The 18,439-nt window shown below is 42.6% G+C and overlaps 1 protein-coding gene across 15 annotated transcripts in view; it reads left to right on the top strand.

Moving 5' to 3' along the window:
• The window catches only part of TENM2 (teneurin transmembrane protein 2), a 654,736-nt gene that overhangs the window by 594,329 nt on the left and 41,968 nt on the right, over positions 1-18,439 (top strand). For all 15 annotated transcript variants that reach the window (XM_019289969.3, XM_010406241.4, XM_010406240.4 and 12 more), the window contains 2 exons: positions 6,342-6,488; positions 18,059-18,269. In XM_019289969.3, coding sequence (XP_019145514.3) covers positions 6,342-6,488; positions 18,059-18,269 — 358 coding nt within the window. The remainder of the gene's footprint in view (positions 1-6,341; positions 6,489-18,058; positions 18,270-18,439) is intronic.

The raw sequence follows: 18,439 nt of genomic DNA, 5'->3' as shown, positions 1-18,439 counted from the left end.
TTAGAGATAAATCGAACTTGAGAAGGTGTCTTTCTCAGAAAGGATATTACATATTACAAAGGATGATGCCAGTGCTTGTATGTGATATCAGGAACATTAATACAGTAAAAGATTATGGTTGTGGTAGTAGTTTTATGAATGCAATTTCACCTGGAATTATATTCTAAATGGATTTTGTTAGAGTAAGATTAATTTGAAAGACCCAGCTATCTTAAGTACAAATTTTACTGCATCTTTTATGTATCTTTTTATGGGGTGTATGAATAGGAGTTGGATATGAGTCTTGTTTGAAAAGAATACACTGTGTAACTCAAATGTGCTGGTAGAGTCAAATTTTAGCTCCTGCTCAAAATTTCAGCAAATAACCTGCTTGGCCTCTAGAAAGAACAGTGTGGCTCTGCTACAGCTTTTGGGCTGCAGCGGTTTCTTAACTTACATTTGACATAACTTCTTTGCTCGTGCTGGTGCACCATTGAGACTTGTCACCTGATCCTGGCAAAGCCATGGGACATGGCATTGGATTCTGTGCAGGAGGTGAGGTGTCTTTGTGCACACATTCACAATTTTGGGGTGCAGAGAGAACCCTGCCTGGTTGTCACAGAGCCCTTGAACTTCAGCATTGCAGAGGCTTCTCAGTCTGATGACTGAACTTCCCTAAGACAGTCTCCCTTCCTTCTGGAAACTGTCTGTTCTATGTATAAGTAGCCCAAATTCTGGGCTCAGCTAAAGCTCTGTGTGCATATTCAGCCTTCTGAGCAGACATGGACTTTTTGATTATTGGTCTGTTTGGTTTCCTCAAGTCTCAGGACAGTGTAGCACAAACTGTCCCCTCTTTTCCCTGCCCAGCTGTTGGCAGCTTGGAGCAGGGGTCACACCAAAAGCTGTGACAGAGAACTCTGTTGGTTGTGCACAAGAGGGAGACCTGGAGGGTGTCTCCCCCACAAGTCACAGGAGCCCACCTGCTTGAGTCACTTAACATGAAGTTGGAGAACATGGAATGTTCTGGGAGCAGTCCCCTGTTAACAAGGCATGAAGGTCTTGCACCCCTGGGGTTTTCTTCAATCTCAAATTTTTGTGACCTATACTGCAACACGAGCTTCCCGCTCTTCTAGTTTGTGTTTGTCTCTGTATCTCTTTTGTTCTTTTTCTTCAGAATGATGCAAGTGACTTTTCTTGACACTTTTTCATACCAGCAGTTCCCTTTTGTGTGAGCTTTACTTCTAAACAGCCACACATGGTTTTTTCTCCTATTTCTCTGGTTTTTTTGGAAAGCTGGATATTCCCTGAGTTCCTGCCTTTATGTGTAAAGACTGGAATTGCATGGATAGATAGTAGATAGAATTTAGGGGGAAATTCTGTTATGACATACAAATCCCAGGCAATTTAAGGAATCTTACTTAAAATTACTGGTTGGTTGTCTGCACAGGAGGTAGAGTGGAGGATTTCAGGGTTCTTTAAACATACTTTTTGGCCTTTCTTTTTTTTTTCAGCCTGTTCAATAAATAAAATTGTATCTGGGCCAGTCTGTAGTTCTAACTCAGGCATGTATTCATCTGCACAGCACATCAGCAAGTAGATATTTATTCTTTACTCCTTTTTTTGATGTGTACCTTAAAGAGATATTTAGAGTGTTGAGTAGTTTTAAACAAAATATTTTCTCAAAAAAAAAAGGAAAAAAAGAAGCAGCAAGGCAGGCAGGCAGGCAGAGAGCACTGTGGTGACAAACACTTCAGTGCCACGGAGAAGCTCCTGCTCCTCTGGAAAGCAGCAGCTCGGCTGTGGTGCATGAGCAGCGACGCTGGGCTTTGTGCTGCACTGAGAGCCTGGCTTCATTCTTAGCAATTTGTCAATCAGTGTCAGCACCCTGCTTCAGAGACCTGGGCTGGTGCCTCTGCATGGCTCCAGCCTGTTCTGGAACTGTCCAGACTCACTCAAAGGGGCCTCACCTCTTGCTCAACCAACACTCTATTTCACTGACATGTGTTTAGTTATGTGTTTGGGGTTTGAGTTTATTTCAGTTGAAGTATTACTCTGTAGAAAATGACTTGTGCACGTGCCTACAATAACACTGTGTCATTTTTATTTGTATGCCCTTTCTTTGGCTTTAACTAAGCCCTGCAGGCTTTGGAATTGAAGGATTAAAAAATAACAATAGCAAATAAAAAGCATAATTCTATTTTCAATGTTGCTAGGTACCTCATTCTATGTACCTCATTTATTATTTGCTAGATAGCTGTAGGCATACCAGCAGCTCACTGAAGGAATGAACAGAAAATATGAAAACAGTGATTATCCTCTAAAATCCAAATTAAACAGGCTATTGTCATTACTGCTTTTATGTCGTTTCTCTAAATTCTTTAGGTACCATCATATCCCAGACTACTTTTATTTGCTACAGTTCTGTAGTTAACAGCTGTAATGAGAAGAGGAGGATTGAAATGTAATTTAAATGTTCCCCTTGAAACTCGTGTGCATCCTGTGATTGAGAAAACACTGTGCTGTAGAACACACTCTTCACTGCAGGGCTTCTTCACCCACAGGACCACCTGGTCCAGCCTCAGCTGAAGTCACTGGGAAGGCTCCAGTGGCTGCCAGCAAACTTAGTTCAGGATGTGTGAAACGAGGTAATGTGGAAAGATGAGAGACCATATTCCAGACTGTAGCTGCACCACATGTGCACTAAATGAGGAGAGCTGCTAGGAACCCATTCTGCTGGAAGATGCTGTTTGGAGAATAAAGGGCTGATAGCATAGGATCAGAAGGACTCAAAAGACACAAGATCTTGATTTACTTCTGTCTTTCCATGTACAAACTTGAGCAGAGGCTAAAAGCATTATCCTTTTCTCTATGTGCTTACGAGATGCCACTTAGATTTTTTTTTTCCTTCATCTCTCCTATTCTCTTTTTTTCCTTTAGTTATACTCAGAGGCTACCTCTCCCATCAGAGTTTGGAAACTTTAAAAAGAGCAAGGTTTCTCTAACTTCTCTTTCCCTGTCCACCCTTTCCCTTTCTTTTTTTTCAGAAAGATTTTCCTCACCATAAGTGGGAGTTCTGATGATTCTGACTGAAACCACATATTAGTTGGGCAGACTTTATGTTTTAGTTTAGTTAAAATGTTTGGTGTGGAGTTTAAAGTAGTTTATGCAATGGAAGATCTATATATGTGTGGGAAGCTGGACATGTGTATTTGTATACCTGGAGTTTGGGAGTACCAGAGTGAAAAGAAGCTCTCTGTGCAGCATTTATCCAAAATTGGATTAGAATTCTTGATATACTGCCTAGATACTGGAAATTATTTTTCCAAGTTCAAAAATGAAGTAATCATTTTACAATTTAATCTAAGAATATTTTCACTGTAGGTGAAACCTGGGAGTATTCTCATATAAATATATATGTAAATATATCCAGCACTCTCCATTTTTGAACCAAGCACTGGCCATATTATGGTTTTTGCTATTCATAGTGATTCTGACTCTGGTGTCTCTCATATGCTCATCGCAGATTCCTGATGCAACACTGGAAAATGTACTGAAATCTTCCTTGCTATTTTAATTGTAAATTCATATGTACTTGTAGTAAAGCTCCCAATTTCCAATCCCACAGGCAAGTTGGAGATAGAGAGAAGGGAGGCTGCATTAGTGTTTCACCTTTAGCAGCAGCTAGAAAAGTGTGAGACACTTGAACGGCTGTTGCCTGTACTCTGCCTGTTCTGTGAATAAATAGGTTGTCAATCTAGCACTTTAAACAAGCACTTTCTTCTTTTTTAACCTTGCTTCTTGACATTTTCCATTAAGCATACTGTAATGGAAAAGATGAGGAGAATTTCTCTACACACCAGGAATAGCAACCTGTCTGCTTAGCACGAAAGGCCCTTTTCCATGCGATCACTGGGAGCTTCATCCCACGCTGGATTGCTTCTTGAGATTAGATGCTGATAGCCCTTCTCTCTGTCACTGTGACTGCCTGGCTCTGGGAGAATTCCCCAGCCAGCCAGGAGGCAGCACACTGCTGAGTGTGGCTGCACCATGAAAGCAGGCTCTGACAAAGCACCGAGTGCTGGGTGTGCTTCCTGCAGTGAGCGTGTCCAGCAAAGGCCATCTGTCCAGCTGTGGCACTGAGCCTTGGTTGAAGCTCTGAAGGCTCCTCAGGCAGGTACTTTGTCACCTTGTCTACTCCTCAAACCCCTTGATGGCCACCAAGCCCATGAGATCTGTGGAAATCCTGTGTGTGCAGAGGATGTTCATCAGTACTAATCCCTGCTCACATGCACAGGCAGGTAGAGTTAAATAGAGATAGTAGGTGCAATTCCTAAATATAAGCCTTTTTTAGAAGAAAACTGGTTATTACTAGATCATAATGGAGCTCTGATTTCTGGTTGGTCTAACAGACTAGAATGCTGTATAGATATTTGCTTGAAGAAAGGCGAAACCAGAAATCCGTATTTATGCATAGGCATGTACAGAGACAGAACCATGCAAAATGCCTAAGTAGTTGTCCATTACTTAAAGCTGTTTCAAAGCTAATTCATCATTAACTTAATAGATCTTTTTAAGGAAGATATTATTGTCCAAGTACTTGGATCCTATTGTAGTCTACTGCTGTTCATTCCCTTCCTTCTGATATTTATGCTATTCAAACACCAGCTCTGTCTGTGGAAGGCTGCAGTTAAATAGGCTCTGTGGAGGTAGCATAGTGTTTCCTAGCAACACCATGTCCATGGCAGTGATGCTGCCTTCCCTCTCTACACTAAACGCAAAGTCATGTCCATTAATCCCCAGCTGCACTTAAAACTTTTCAGGGATTTTGCTAGCTCCCTACTGTTCATGTTTTCATCTTGCTCATACGCTGCAAGGCAAACTGCTTCAGTGATTTAATTCTCTTTGGTGCCTCAGTATAAAACCAACCGTGTGTGTATATTCACAATTACTATTTGTTCTTCGTTTAAAACAAATAATTTGTCCTATACTGTGATGCCTCCCCTCAAACATTATCATTTTGGTCATTCAAACAACCTGACAAATGAAAGAGATAAACTAAATGTCTTGAAAATCTATTACCTGTGCTGCAAAAGTAACTGAATTTTTTTAAGCTAAAATACGTGGTGGCAAAATAACCCTAAATTTAAGTGTAAGGAGCATTTTATTTTTTTAATACACAACAACATTGAAATAAAACTCACAGGACTTGTTTCTGTCTGCTGACAGCTTTCTGTGTACCATGAACTGAATAGTCTTTGACCTGTTGTGATACCAGCTGAGTGAGTTCCAGGGATATCACTTTGTTGGATGGGAAACTCCTGCAGCATTGTGAGAATGAATCTGGGGTCAGAGAAACTGCTCTCTGACTTCACCTGGCTACAGCCAAGGCAGCTGGGAGGAGCAGGAAGAGACAAACTCCGAGCTGTGGTTTATAAAAACACACACCCATCGTCAGGCAACACAGCCTTCTCCTCCTGCTCAGACTCGTGAAGAGGTGCTGTGAGAGGTTTGCTGCAGGCCTCAAATCTTCTGTCACCCCACAGACAAATACTCATGCTTGTGTGGATTGGGTGTTGATAGATGTGATTGTATATACCAAGGCTGCAGTTTGGTTTTCTTACCCTTTTTCATAATGAATATTCAGTAAGATACAAGAGTGTCTCCTGAGACTCATTTACTTCCCAGAAAGAGGAGTCGAGGTATTCTATCACCTATGGACATTTGTTAGAACATGTAAGCAGCTTAGCTAATTAATATTTTTGTTCCTAATTTGGCTCTTGCTATACAAGAAGTCGTGTCATATTCATAATCAATTCAAAACATACATCTTTGGAGGGCTATCTCTTCTAATAAGTTTTTCAGAAAGTGTAAGATGTTACACCAAAATATAAGTAAACTTAGTGTTAAATAAGTAGGTATTCTAAAATTACTGTCAATGAAGGAAAATATTTTCAAAACTGTTTATTTAAACTTTGTGTTTAGAGACATTCTGGAGAATGATGCAACACACAATACAAAAAGTCCTCTGAGCATTGATGAGCTTGTTGAAGAAGGTGTTCTCCCTCCTGTGTGCACACACATACAGTGAGAAAAATAAGAGACAGATCTTCTGTAAGCAGACTGTCATTTCTATCAGCTCAAGGTCTGAGTCTTTACAGGGTTCTTAAAACGTGTTACAGCAGGTAGGGCTCTTCCTCCCTTCGGCTTGAGCTAGATCCCCATTTCTCCAGGGTGTCCCCTTCCTTTACCGAGAGTGTTCCTGCCAAGTGGCAGGACCGAGCCTTTTTGTCTGCACAGTAGCACGGCCTGAGCGCAGCAGGGTGGGAGTGCCCTGGGCTCACCTTCTCCGTTTGTCCTCCCAGATGGCTGCCCGGACCTGTGCAATGGCAACGGGAGATGCACGCTGGGCCAGAACAGCTGGCAGTGCGTCTGCCAGAGCGGCTGGAGGGGGCCGGGATGCAGCGTCGCCATGGAAACCGCCTGTGCCGACAACAAGGATAACGAAGGAGGTGAGCAAAGGCTTTCGATCACAGTCCGAAAGAGCAGAGGGCTGCACACACCGGCCCCGGGAGTCATTGTCCTGCAGAAGGGCTGTGGCTGTCACTGCTGTCAGGTGTTCTCCAACAAAGGAGAGGGAGCTGCGGCCGTGCGGGACACGCAGGGACCCCCGGGCGGGAGGCTCAGTCCCACCCAAAGCCTCGGTGGGGGCACAGCAGAGCTGCCTGCTGCGGGCTCCTGGGGCACAGGAGCGGCAGAGGAGCTCCCTGTGCCCGTGTGCCCCTCGGAGCAGCTGACAGAGCCACCTTGTACTGTCCGTGCTGGGACCGCGCTGTCCTGTGCACAGCCCCTGTCCGGCTGTCCCTTGCTCTCACACAGCCCCTGTCAGGCTGTCCCCTGCTCTCACACAGTCCCTGTCCGGCTGTCCCCTGCTCTCACACAGCCCCTGTCCGACTGTCCCCTGCTCTCACACAGCCCCTGTCCGGCTGTCCCCTGCTCTCACACAGTCCCCGTCCGGCTGTCCCTTGCTCTCACACAGTCCCTGTCCGACTGTCCCCTGCTCTCACACAGCCCCTGTCCGACTGTCCCCTGCTGTCACACAGCCCCTGTCCGACTGTCCCCTGCTCTCACACAGCCCCTGTCCGGCTGTCCCCTGCTGTCACACAGTCCCTGTCCGGCTGTCCCCTGCTCTCACACAGTCCCTGTCAGGCTGTCCCCTGCTCTCACACAGCCCCTGTCCGGCTGTCCCTTGCTCTCACACAGCCCCTGTCAGGCTGTCCCCTGCTCTCACACAGTCCCTGTCCGACTGTCCCCTGCTCTCACACAGTCCCTGTCCGACTGTCCCCTGCTCTCACACAGCCCCTGTCCGGCTGTCCCCTGCTCTCACACAGCCCCTGTCAGGCTGTCCCCTGCTCTCACACAGCCCCTGTCCGGCTGTCCCTTGCTCTCACACAGCCCCTGCCAGGCTGTCCCCTGCTCTCACACAGCCCCTGTCCGGCTGTCCCCTGCTCTCACACAGCCCCTGTCAGGCTGTCCCCTGCTCTCACACAGCCCCTGTCCGGCTGTCCCCTGCTCTCACACAGCCCCTGCCAGGCTGTCCCCTGCTGTCACACAGCCCCTGCCAGGCTGTCCCTTGCTGTCACACTGCACAGTTCATGTGCCAGACTCTGAAGGGTGGGGTGAGATGTGCTGAATGGGCATGTATGGGTGTAAGGGGCTGACATCCCGGCTTTTTTTCCCTGCCCTTTATCAGGCATTTCCCTATTAAATGCAGGATGTGTCCTGTGTTTCCCTTCAAAGCTGTTTTTCTGGTTTTGTAGAGCCTTCCGTGGTGGCCTGAAAGCAGTTCTGAGATGTTGTTCTTTCTAAACAAGATCGGTTAATTTGCTCCTTCATTTAAAGGAACTTGCTTATTCCTTTCAATATAATGTCTTTAGTAAATCACAGAGATTCTTTTTCGTGGGCTTCTGCTCTCTGTTATAAACCAAACATCACACACAGCTTTCTTCCTTGAGACTCCTTCCCTTTTCTTTGGCCAATAATTAATCTAAAGAAAGCATCTGCTGTTTGCTGATTAATAGATATTTTATAAATGTATTTCCTAAAACTGCAAAGCAACATTGGGCTGTATCAAGGGTAAAATTGTCATTAGGATGAGTGTTTTAATTCTATGTAAGATTTCAGGGTTTAGAAACTGTTTGTAAGTCCCAAACTGAGAAAAAGGTGTATTTGGTTTTGATTACATGATATTAACCACACCTGAATATCATCAGCTAGTTTTAATTTGTAAATCCTCTGTTAGTTCCTTGGTTCCACATGCTCAGTGCTTAGAGGAGTATTTTAAAAGTTCTAAAGCTAATTCAATTTCAGAGAACTAGAGCTTGCTTTACAGCTGTTACAGAATTATAAAGAGCAGAATCTAACTGCCAAAGTATGTTAATTGGCATTTAAGTATACAACAAAACCCACTATACTTGTGTTAATATTCAGTGTAAGAAACTAAGAAGTTAAATGCTTGGGTTTGCCGTTTTTACAGGCTTTGAAGGTTATAAAGGGAAATTTGAAAATGGATGTATTACTAGAATTTCCTCAAATAAAGGAAAAAGTTTGGAAATGTTTTTGGAAATGCCAGAACAAGAAGTTTATTTATATATCTAGGACAGTATTTTGCACTTGTAAAACAGACAAGCAGGGCTAAAAATGACCAGTGACACTATTCAGCTGCTCATCCTAATGAAAAATTGTAGAACTGTAAACCTTACTCAAGGAAGGCAAACAGTAGCTTATCAAAGGCAAAGAATACAGAGAGAATATGCCATACAACAGATATATAATATTATTAATTAATAATTAATGAAGAATTGTCTATTCCATCATCATGCAAGTTGCATGGATTTTGGTTTACCATAGTAAAGCACCTGAAAGAAAATTAGATGGTCTAGCTGAAGGCTGGAGAGGTTTAGGGGAGAACTCTTCAGATGTTCTCAATGTTCGCATTTTAAGTAATTTTTTTTCCAGAGACTAGAGTGGTTACTGCTCGTTGGTTCTTGTGCGTGTAAACAGTTTGAAAATTTAAGCTTGAGCCAAGATCCAAACAACCTGAGAAGTCCCTTTGACCCACACATTTTCATATGGGGATTTTATGATAAAGGCAGAAATGAATCTCTTGTCTTCTGACCCTTTGCTCAGTACTTTAATTCAATGCTCATTCCTGCTCTTAATAGTCTCATCCTTATTAATTCCTGTAGAATGTTTGTATAAGGGAGGTCAGGTGCTGTTCAGCACCTGTTCAGCTGCTGTTTCTCCACAAGCTTGCCAGGCACTCCTGAAAAACGAAAGAGAGCCTTTGAGCCACGGTGTGTTTCCTACACAGAGCTCCCCACAGGCTGTGCCACTGCAGCGCTCTCGCTCTCCCTCATGCCTTGGTGATTTGTGCAGCTGCAGTTTGCTTGATTATATTTTGGGTTTCAGATGTCTTTGAGATGTCATGGGGTCCTTTCCCATGTGCACTGTGAGGACAAAGACGTTGTCCTCACCATCAGTTTGTCAAATTGACAGTCACAAGAACTACAATAAAACTCAAACAACGAATACAATGTTAATCACTTAATGCTTGGTATCTTAGAGTGCAGTCCTGCCTTTGCCTAAGATGTGCTGCTCTGTATGTGCCTGGTTCACTGCACACCTGGCCAGGAATGTGTCCTATGACCTCTGTGTTTGTAGGGGAGTGTGCAGGAATGGAGAGGCTGGAAGGGATGTGTGTTCTGTGCTTCCAGCTGCACCTTTGTGTAATTGTGACTCTATATATAAAGGAACAGATAAAATTAAGTTTTCTCATTAGACAAAGCTGAAAACTGTACTATGGGAATCAATATTAAAGATCCAGCGAGTTACCACAACCCCAAGTTTCACATAAAATGCAAGTTTATTAGAAGTTAAAGAAATTGCCTCTCCTCCCAGTCACTCTTTTCATTTGAAACTCAGCTGAGTTTATTTGCAGCAAAGTGTTGAACTCATTTGCTGCTCCATTACCAACATTGCTCTGTTAACATAAGCAGTAGTTCTGGGGTAGTACAGAACAAACAAGCTGTTCTTTCAGAAGGAAGTAGGGTAGCTAAAAATACTTTTTTTTCCCTAAATGAGGTCTTTCTCTGGACAGTTTAACCTCCTTCTTTTCTGCATGTTGTTAAAATACAGTTCCTTCAGCATGTCACTGAAAGGGAACTATCATTTCCTGTCTTCTGTGGCAGCAAATTTAAATATTTTGGAGCTTTTTCCCTGTTCAGCCATTCTTATTGCAATTGTATCTCACAATCAGATTCAAAGGCCTTGGGCCAAGTCTTCATTTTATGAATGTCAAGGAGAGCATTGCCACTGACTCCACAGGGTTTCCCATTTGTCCTGCTTTGTCTTATTATCTGCCACAATGCAAACTCCATACCATAGTTCAAAAAGAGAAAAATGAAAGATTATACTTAATATTTTCTTTCCATTTCAGATCAATGTCCTTTAGTTGGTTTATTCCTAGAAGAGGCAGATGAGTCCCCCTCTCTTTTAGACTTACAAATCTTCATTTTAAATGAGATGTCAGTGTGGATTACTGGCATAAATGGAATGTGATTCCAGAGCAGCAAGAGAAGAGAATCTCCAAATCTGTTTTCTCCTCTTAGGGCTGTTCAGGTGGAGCTGTGAGGTAACATTGGGAAATTCACCTGCTTTTGTCCTTACCACCATATGTCAAATCAAGACATGGGCGTAACTAAGTCTTTCTCCTGGAAGTGTCCAAGGCCAGGTTGGAGGGGCTTGGAGCAGCCTGGGGCAGTGGAAGGTATCCCTGCCCATGGCAGGGGGTGGCACTGGATGAGTTTTAAGGTCCCTTCCAACCCAAACCAGCCTGTGGTTCTGTGATTCTTCATGAACCTGTTTAGGGTTACTCTGGTACATAAGCTACTCTGCTGAAAAAACTTGAAAGTCTCTTATTTATCTTTTTGTTCTTTTTTTTTTTTTTTCATCATTTTTCTTTAAGGAGGAAGCCTAACTGAAAAGTAAGGGCATTCTGGCATTGACTCACTTTTAAGATCTCTTTAAATTGGAAGGTGCTTCTGTTTTCCAAACCGTGTTTGGATTACATAATTTGCTCACTGTGGCTGCTTCTAAAACTACTATCTTCCCTTAATCAGTCCCTCAGTAATCTAATCATTATTAAGCATCTTTTGGAGGGATTAGAAACAGCTTTATTTTAAGACCTGTAATTGTGATTACAATATATAATCCCCCTAATAGACACGTATAACCCATTTAATTCACCGTGGCTTTATTTTAGGAAATTAAGGCATTACAGATGGTATTTTGAGGAACAGCAGAGGATATGCTACTTTTTAAGTTCCTATTTCTTTTGGCATATTGCATAAGAAAATCACTACTGTGGCTGTTTATACTCATCATTTTGCAATAACTATTTTATAATAATTTGCTTGTTCTTAAATAGAAAAATGTTTTTAGTATCTCAAAACAGTCTCCTGCTTAACTAGATTTCACCTTAGATGTTCCAGTGCCTCCAGGTCCATGAGACAATGGGACACACAGCAAAACTCAGATGTCTTTTCTAAAGTATAGTTTCACTAAATGTTGGATGCAGCTGATATCCATCACATTTGAGGAATCTTTGTCCTGAGTGCCTTGGGATAATTTGGGAGGCAGATTTAAAAATCCTGTCGTCTGCAGAGGCAGCCTTGGCAGGAGCCCATATTGCCCACCAGGCTTGCTCTTTCTAGGCTCTTCTTTTCCTTCTTTCTCTCTTCTCCCACCTTTTGCATCCGTTCAAAATTGCTCATTCTTGTGGTTTTTATTGGCAAGACAGTTAAATTATGTAATCTCAGAGAAAGAAAAACAGAAAATGAGCAAAATTTTGCTAAATTTGTTTGTTTCAGATTTGATCAGGATGGACAGGACAGGTGCAGGCAGGTTAAAAAAAAAAAAAGCTTAAATGCAGTCACTGCTTCTATCACTTCCCAGATCACATTTCTCCTCACAATGTAATTATCTGATCTAAAATTGGTAGGAAAAGGAAAGGAAGCAACCCATAGCTGTATAGAATACTAAGCTAAATAGAAATGAGGAATTTATTTGTTATGCAAAGTGGGACACTCTTTTTAAAATACATTTTAATGTCTTTACCACTTGGCTTTCCAAAGAGGTATGAGCATCTCTCAGAAGGCAAATTTTGCCCTTCAGTTTGTTATTCTATATCTTTAACCCCACCAGGAAGTACAGTTGGTGGTAATTCTGTTTGACATAATACATTAAAGATAACGAATTAGAGAAAGCCAACTATCTGCTCCAGTATGAAATCTCTTCAATTCACAAGAAAAATACATTTCTAGTGAAGTTCACTGTCAGGACAGTGCACTTGACTGATTGAAAGGCTGTTTATTTGAGTTGTCTTAGAAAACTCATCTCTGAAATTAGACAGAAGGAAAATAGAAAGAAAAGTGTCTTCCTGCAATAAACATTTAGAAAAAAATTGCTTTTAGAAAATTACAAATCCTGTGACTTGATACTGCATCAGGCTCGTGACATTTAAGATAATACAAGTATTTCACAGCACAAAAGCAAATCATGTAATTTAGCTTGCCTCAACAAGCATTGCCTCAGCGGGGGTCTCTAATTCAGCACAGACAAAAGATTTTATGAAGTTCTCAATATAAATACCCAGAATACTCTTGGCACAGAAAATACCTTCCTGGAGCCTGTACAATAGTCAGTTGTGGAACATTAAATGCAATCAGGAGATGAAATCTGTTGTGGATGGGGGCCAGAGTGAGTCACGTGGGCTCAGGTATAAAATCTGTATCAAAAGTAGGCACTCAAAGTTTGACAAGAGCTAATGAGTGTGCTTGTTTGTGATTGTGTTACAACTTCATGTCAGCCTCTAATCGCCTTTACACACATTAGCCAGCTTATCCTTTCCCTGTCCCTCACGGGACGTGGTACTACAGTAACTCCCTCTCACAGCCCGGGCAGAAGCAAAAGCAAGAAGCTCAGTGACTGCAAATTCCATGGTTTGAAAAGGCACCAGGATCCGTGGAGGTGGCTGTGTACACTGGAGCTGGACAAACTTTTTTTTTCAAGGTTGTTCTCATCTTACAGCCCTTTGGGTCAGCCTGGCTCGAGCAAGGAGTGGTTTGGAGTTGGAGCATCAATAATCCACAGGTTCTGAGAGACCCCCAAGCTCATGCATAGCTGGAGCTGCACCTGCAGTGGGTTCTTCCAGCTGATGCTCTCAGGAATGCCCCAGAATGAGGCTTTTCCTGACTGCCAGGGCTCCAGGCAGCACGGGGATACTGAGTGGGCCAGGGAAGTGGGGCTGGTGCTTCACCACTCTCATCTTCCAGGGTACTTTAAAGCCTCATTGGGGAGGTTTTGGGGCATTTGAAGGCACAACCAATCTCCTGGTTCATTCTGCTTTACCACAACTTGGAATTTACAATCCATCTTGTCCTGTGAGGTTTGGGTTTTGGGTTACAAAATATTCTGTTGTGCTCACAGTTAGTTACAAAAGCCAGTGATGTAAATGAGTGTCCTGATGGTTTACAAGGAGTCTTTACAGGGCTGGAGCAGAATTCCTGGAGCTACAGGAATAGAAGAGTTTCCTTTCTTGTTAGCACCAGGAACTTCTGAGGAATTATTTTGAATGATACATGCCAATATAGATCACAGTAATTAGATCAGGCTACAAAAGTGTGAAAATTTGGGTTAAATATTAGATAAACTTTCCTGGTTATGAGATATACTGGGCTGTGGCATAGCCTGCCTGTGGAAGCAGTTTTGCATGCAGTTTTAGAGCTCAATTAAAATATTTCTGTGTTGGCAGAGAGAAGGCCTACTCTTTTGATAATCTGATAGAGCATCTCTAATTCTTTCACCTTGGGTATATTAATACTGCACATAATTAAAATTGGATCATGATAAATTAACTAATTTGCCCTCAGAGTGATCAAAGACCCTTTTGCCCTCAGGGTTCATAGTAGCTTCTGTTCCCCCCCTCCCCACCTCCATTTTAATCATCAGTCTGAAATGTTTATTGGAAGAAGAAAAATTTCCAGGAATTAGGCTTTGAAAGTCCCCAGCTCCTGCAGCTAGTGAAGTGTAAGGATGCCCTCTGCTGAGCGTGGGCTCGGGAGTTTTGGGTTGGAAACAGAATTGTCCCTTGCTGGGTACAGAAAGCATCGTCTTAGAGAGCTGGATGTCAGGTCAAAGTGGACTCATTCTGATATGCATCGTGAATTGAACCTGAAGCACAACCTGCAAGTGCTTGAAGAAATGTGGAAACTGTAGATAATTTAGTCATTGAGGTTTAAAAAACCCCAATAGCTCAAGCATCAACTTTCTGCAGAAAGGTGTAGCACCTTTCTAATTCTGCAATCCAGTAACCTGGGCGTGGTGAGAAATATATTCAGTGACAAAGGAACACTGATGCTGAGAGGTTCTAAATATATTAGAATATTAATGGGGTAAAATATATCACTATTCCTCCTGAGAGCTTTTAGTCCTTCTAATGATGGTCAAGAGGAATAAAATAATAAGGCAGTCACAAATATGACATGCATGAGTAGGTTAATCTACTTTCAAGTAATTCTTCAAAGTTTTCTCTTTGCTGTGTAGTTAAGTCTGCCAAAAAGCTTGTGGAACAGTTCACAGAAAGTTGAGAAATGTATGTATTCATTAGCAAAGTGAACTCTTCAAGAGGGATAGCATGTCGCTTGCTTCATTTCTGAAAAGATTTGAGAATTCAGAAAAACCACGAACAGCAATGGAGAGCTAATCCTGTGCTGCCAGTTGAAATCAGATCAAAATTTCCTATTTCTTTCTTCTCAGTTAAGGCCAAGTCAGGACTTGTTTTGTTCTCAGATTGTTGGAAAAGGTTCAGCACCATCTTAGCTCCCTCTCCAGCCTCCCCCCTTTAGCATGCAGAGTATCAGAGAGGTCACTGCCCACTTGAAACTCAGCTGTGTATGCCATGAAAAGCAGCAATATTTTGGTGAGGCAAGTGGTGAGGGTTTGTCATTGAATTAACCATATAAATAATTCAGCATACCTGAGGAAATTTGGAGGATGACAAGCTCTGAACTGTGTATTAAAACTCGAAGTACTGAATTCTAATTAAAATTTATGCTAATAGCAGAATTTTCTTTTACAGAAGGTACTTTTTTTTCTAGCTCTGGTTTTAATCAGCTGAGTCTAATGCAAATAAATGATTCTGTAACAATTTACTTCATATATAACAGTACAGTATGGCTGGAAAAATGGGCTGAGAGAAACCTCATGAAGTGCAAGGTCCTGCACCTGAGGAGGAACAACCCCAGGCACAAATGTATGCTGGGAGACACTTCTTTGTCTAGTGACTGAGCACTGGAGCAGGATGCCCAGTGAGGCTGTGGAGTCTCCATCCTCAGAGTCATTCAAAAGCTGTCCGAGCATGGTCCTGGGCAACCAGCCTCTGGTCGCCTTGCTTGAGCAGGGGGCTGGACCTGATCACCTCCAGGTGTCCTTGCCAATCACAGCCATTCTGTGATAAGAGTCCAGATAGCAAATTAGGCAAAGGTGAACTAAAACCAGGTATATTCTGACAGAAACCAATTCTCTTTCACGCATGGAGTCAGAGTTTTCAGAGCAGCAAAGTCAATAATAGCAGCAGCTGTGGATGTGAGCAGCACAGTGGTGTCTAAGCCTTTGATACCGAGCAGCAGTGCACAGGGCCTGGCTGTGTGTGCTGAGCGGACCCAGACCTTGGTGCTGCTGTACAACCTGGATCAACTAGTTCACATAAGGTAAAAATATCCTCAGTCCTGAATCCTGCCATCTGAGAATAAATTAATACAGGGGAATAAAGCCATATAAGCAATAATGTTCTAAAAAGTAAATTGTGTTATGCTCTATGCCTGTCTTTTCAAAATACTGTTGTAAGCGTCTGAAAGCATCTGAGTCTGAATTCACAGAACTGCAGCAAAACCTTCTTACATGGAAGGAATCACAGGCAGGTTTCTCCCTGCTGTTGAATGGAGATGTTTCCAGCCTCCCAGGTCCTGAACTGGCAATTCAGAGCAGTTTGATTGCCTGCTTGATTGTTTGTGAGATAACGGTGAGATTGGCAGTGGCGGGGTAATTTAACTGAAGATTGCAATGTCAGACAATATCCAAGGGGGCTCGCAAGCATAAAGATGTGATTCGCATGACTGACAGGAGCCTAAGGGATTGATATGCCCATTCCCAGTTCATGGTGTCATCACAAGTGTTTGGCTACAGCATCCCATAATCTGCTGCGTGATGAGGTCATTACAGACATAACTTATGCTCACCTCTAATAACAGGTATAGCAAAAATATGATGCAGCTTGAATAGGTAAATGTAAATTCATCAAAGGGAGTAATTTATATCCTGTATTTTTCCTCTGTTATTTCTAGTGTGTTGATAGGATTTTCTTGCCTGGTGGTCATCTGACTAACAGAACTGAGTGGACTAAACAGTGGGTAAATCTCAGTTCATAGTTGTAGAGGTCTCACAGACTGAGAAAGAATGCAGGATGCTGAGAATTTCTCGGAGCTTAATAGGAAAACTGCCTTTAGTTATACCCTGAAGCTAATTATGTCCTTAGAATGATTATATAAAGTGGGTAGAAAATGAACTGTAGCGAGACAGAAAGTTCCTACAGCCACGTTGGAGAGGATTTCAAGATGAATGGAGCTCCTAATGTGAATAGGCGAGTGACCTTAAAGCAACATACAGTTTTCACAACAAGGTAGTTTGTCTGACTTAAATCTCCTTAGAGGCCTGAATGAAACACTGTCAGCATACCTTGGCAATTTTGTTTTTAAATCAGGTCAGGCACAGTCATTTCAGGCACACACAATGGGTTGGATATACAAGGCTAATTGTAAAAAAAGGAAGTTTTCATAGTTTTAGATTGGTTTTTTTTCCTTTAGGTTGTTGTTTTCCAGTTATCGCTGTGCTGGTCTGTTGTGCACTTGAAAATCCTGAAAATGCATGAGTCATGATCTTAGCCTAAGGGACTTTTTTCTGCTTCCCTGCTGGAATGCTCTGTCTTGTGTATGATGCTCAGTGTATGCCCAGGCCATATTTGTATTCAAAAATCAGATTGGTGCACCTTGGGAAGTCTCTGAAGGTTTACAGACATAAGCAGATTGCAGACTGATCTGATTCTTGCCAGAGTAGGTGAACAAATGTTTCTAAATTGTTAGAGATGATAGTATTTTAAAGCAAATGGTTATTAATTTCTAAATCATAGTAGAACTCCATTGAGAGAACATATTTCAGTTAAATAATGATACCCAATGAAGAGATGACAATAGAATCGTTACTGTAAGTGCTGAAAATAGTCAGTTATTTATCTAAGTATACAGATTGATCTCCCCCTTGATTCCCTTTTAATTTCTGGTGTTAAGATTCTATTTTTTTTCTTAAAAATGCATCCTAAGAAATATTCTTGATGGACAACCTAATCTGTAATATGATGACTGAACCCACCAACTTTGTGACTGATCCTTCCTTACCCAAGCACGCGCACAAGTCATGAGCCAGGTATCCATGGGAGGTGGGAGTTCCAGCAGCCCTTCCCTAGGAACTGCCAACATGGCTGCAATGTGATTTTTATTTTACTTAGGTAACGATGACTTTATCATCCCCATCTCCTCTCAGCTTTGCAAACAGAACAAATGAAATCAAACAGCCTAATTCTCAAGACAGAAAAAAAACCCCAGACAAACAAGCAAATAACCTAAACAAAAATCCTTTATTCCTTCCACTTATTTTGCCTAATGTCAGCCCTTGAGAGATTTCTTGGGATTTATTCTTGTCTAACACTGGTTTACATTAATTGTAGTGGTTTTTAACCAGTGTGCTCCAAAGCATCATCCTCATGGCACTGTTGACTGAATCACCAGGTTTAGGGTGTAGGGGTGGTATGAAGAGTGAGCTTTAACAGTTTTTCCCAGTGCACTGGGATTTCCACGGGTATTATTGCTCCACAGCACTGTGCTGGATCTCAGTGCCTGTTACCTTTCAGATGGCCTGGTGGACTGCCTGGACCCAGACTGCTGCCTGCAGGCCACCTGCCAGAACAGCCTCCTGTGCCGGGGCTCGCGGGACCCGCTGGACATCATCCAGCAGAGCCACCCCGGCGCTCCCGCTGTGAAGTCGTTCTATGATCGCATCAAGCTCCTCGTGGGGAAGGACAGCACTCACATCATCCCCGGAGAAAATCCCTTCAACAGCAGGTAGCAGCTGTGACTGTGACACCGGATCTGTGCAGTTGCACTGTATGGGAAAATTTCTGCCAGCGATTTTATTTGTGGTTCAACAGGAGAGGCTGCTTTCAGGAGCTTCATCTCAGGAGCTGATCACACTGAGATCACACTGAGGCCACGCTGTTGCAGTTTATGATGTG

Source organism: Corvus cornix, chromosome 13, assembly GCF_000738735.6.
Source record: "Corvus cornix cornix isolate S_Up_H32 chromosome 13, ASM73873v5, whole genome shotgun sequence".
NCBI lineage: Eukaryota > Metazoa > Chordata > Aves > Passeriformes > Corvidae > Corvus > Corvus cornix.
The sequence above is the reverse complement of the archived record's forward strand: the minus strand, read 5'-3'. Positions and strand labels throughout refer to the sequence as shown.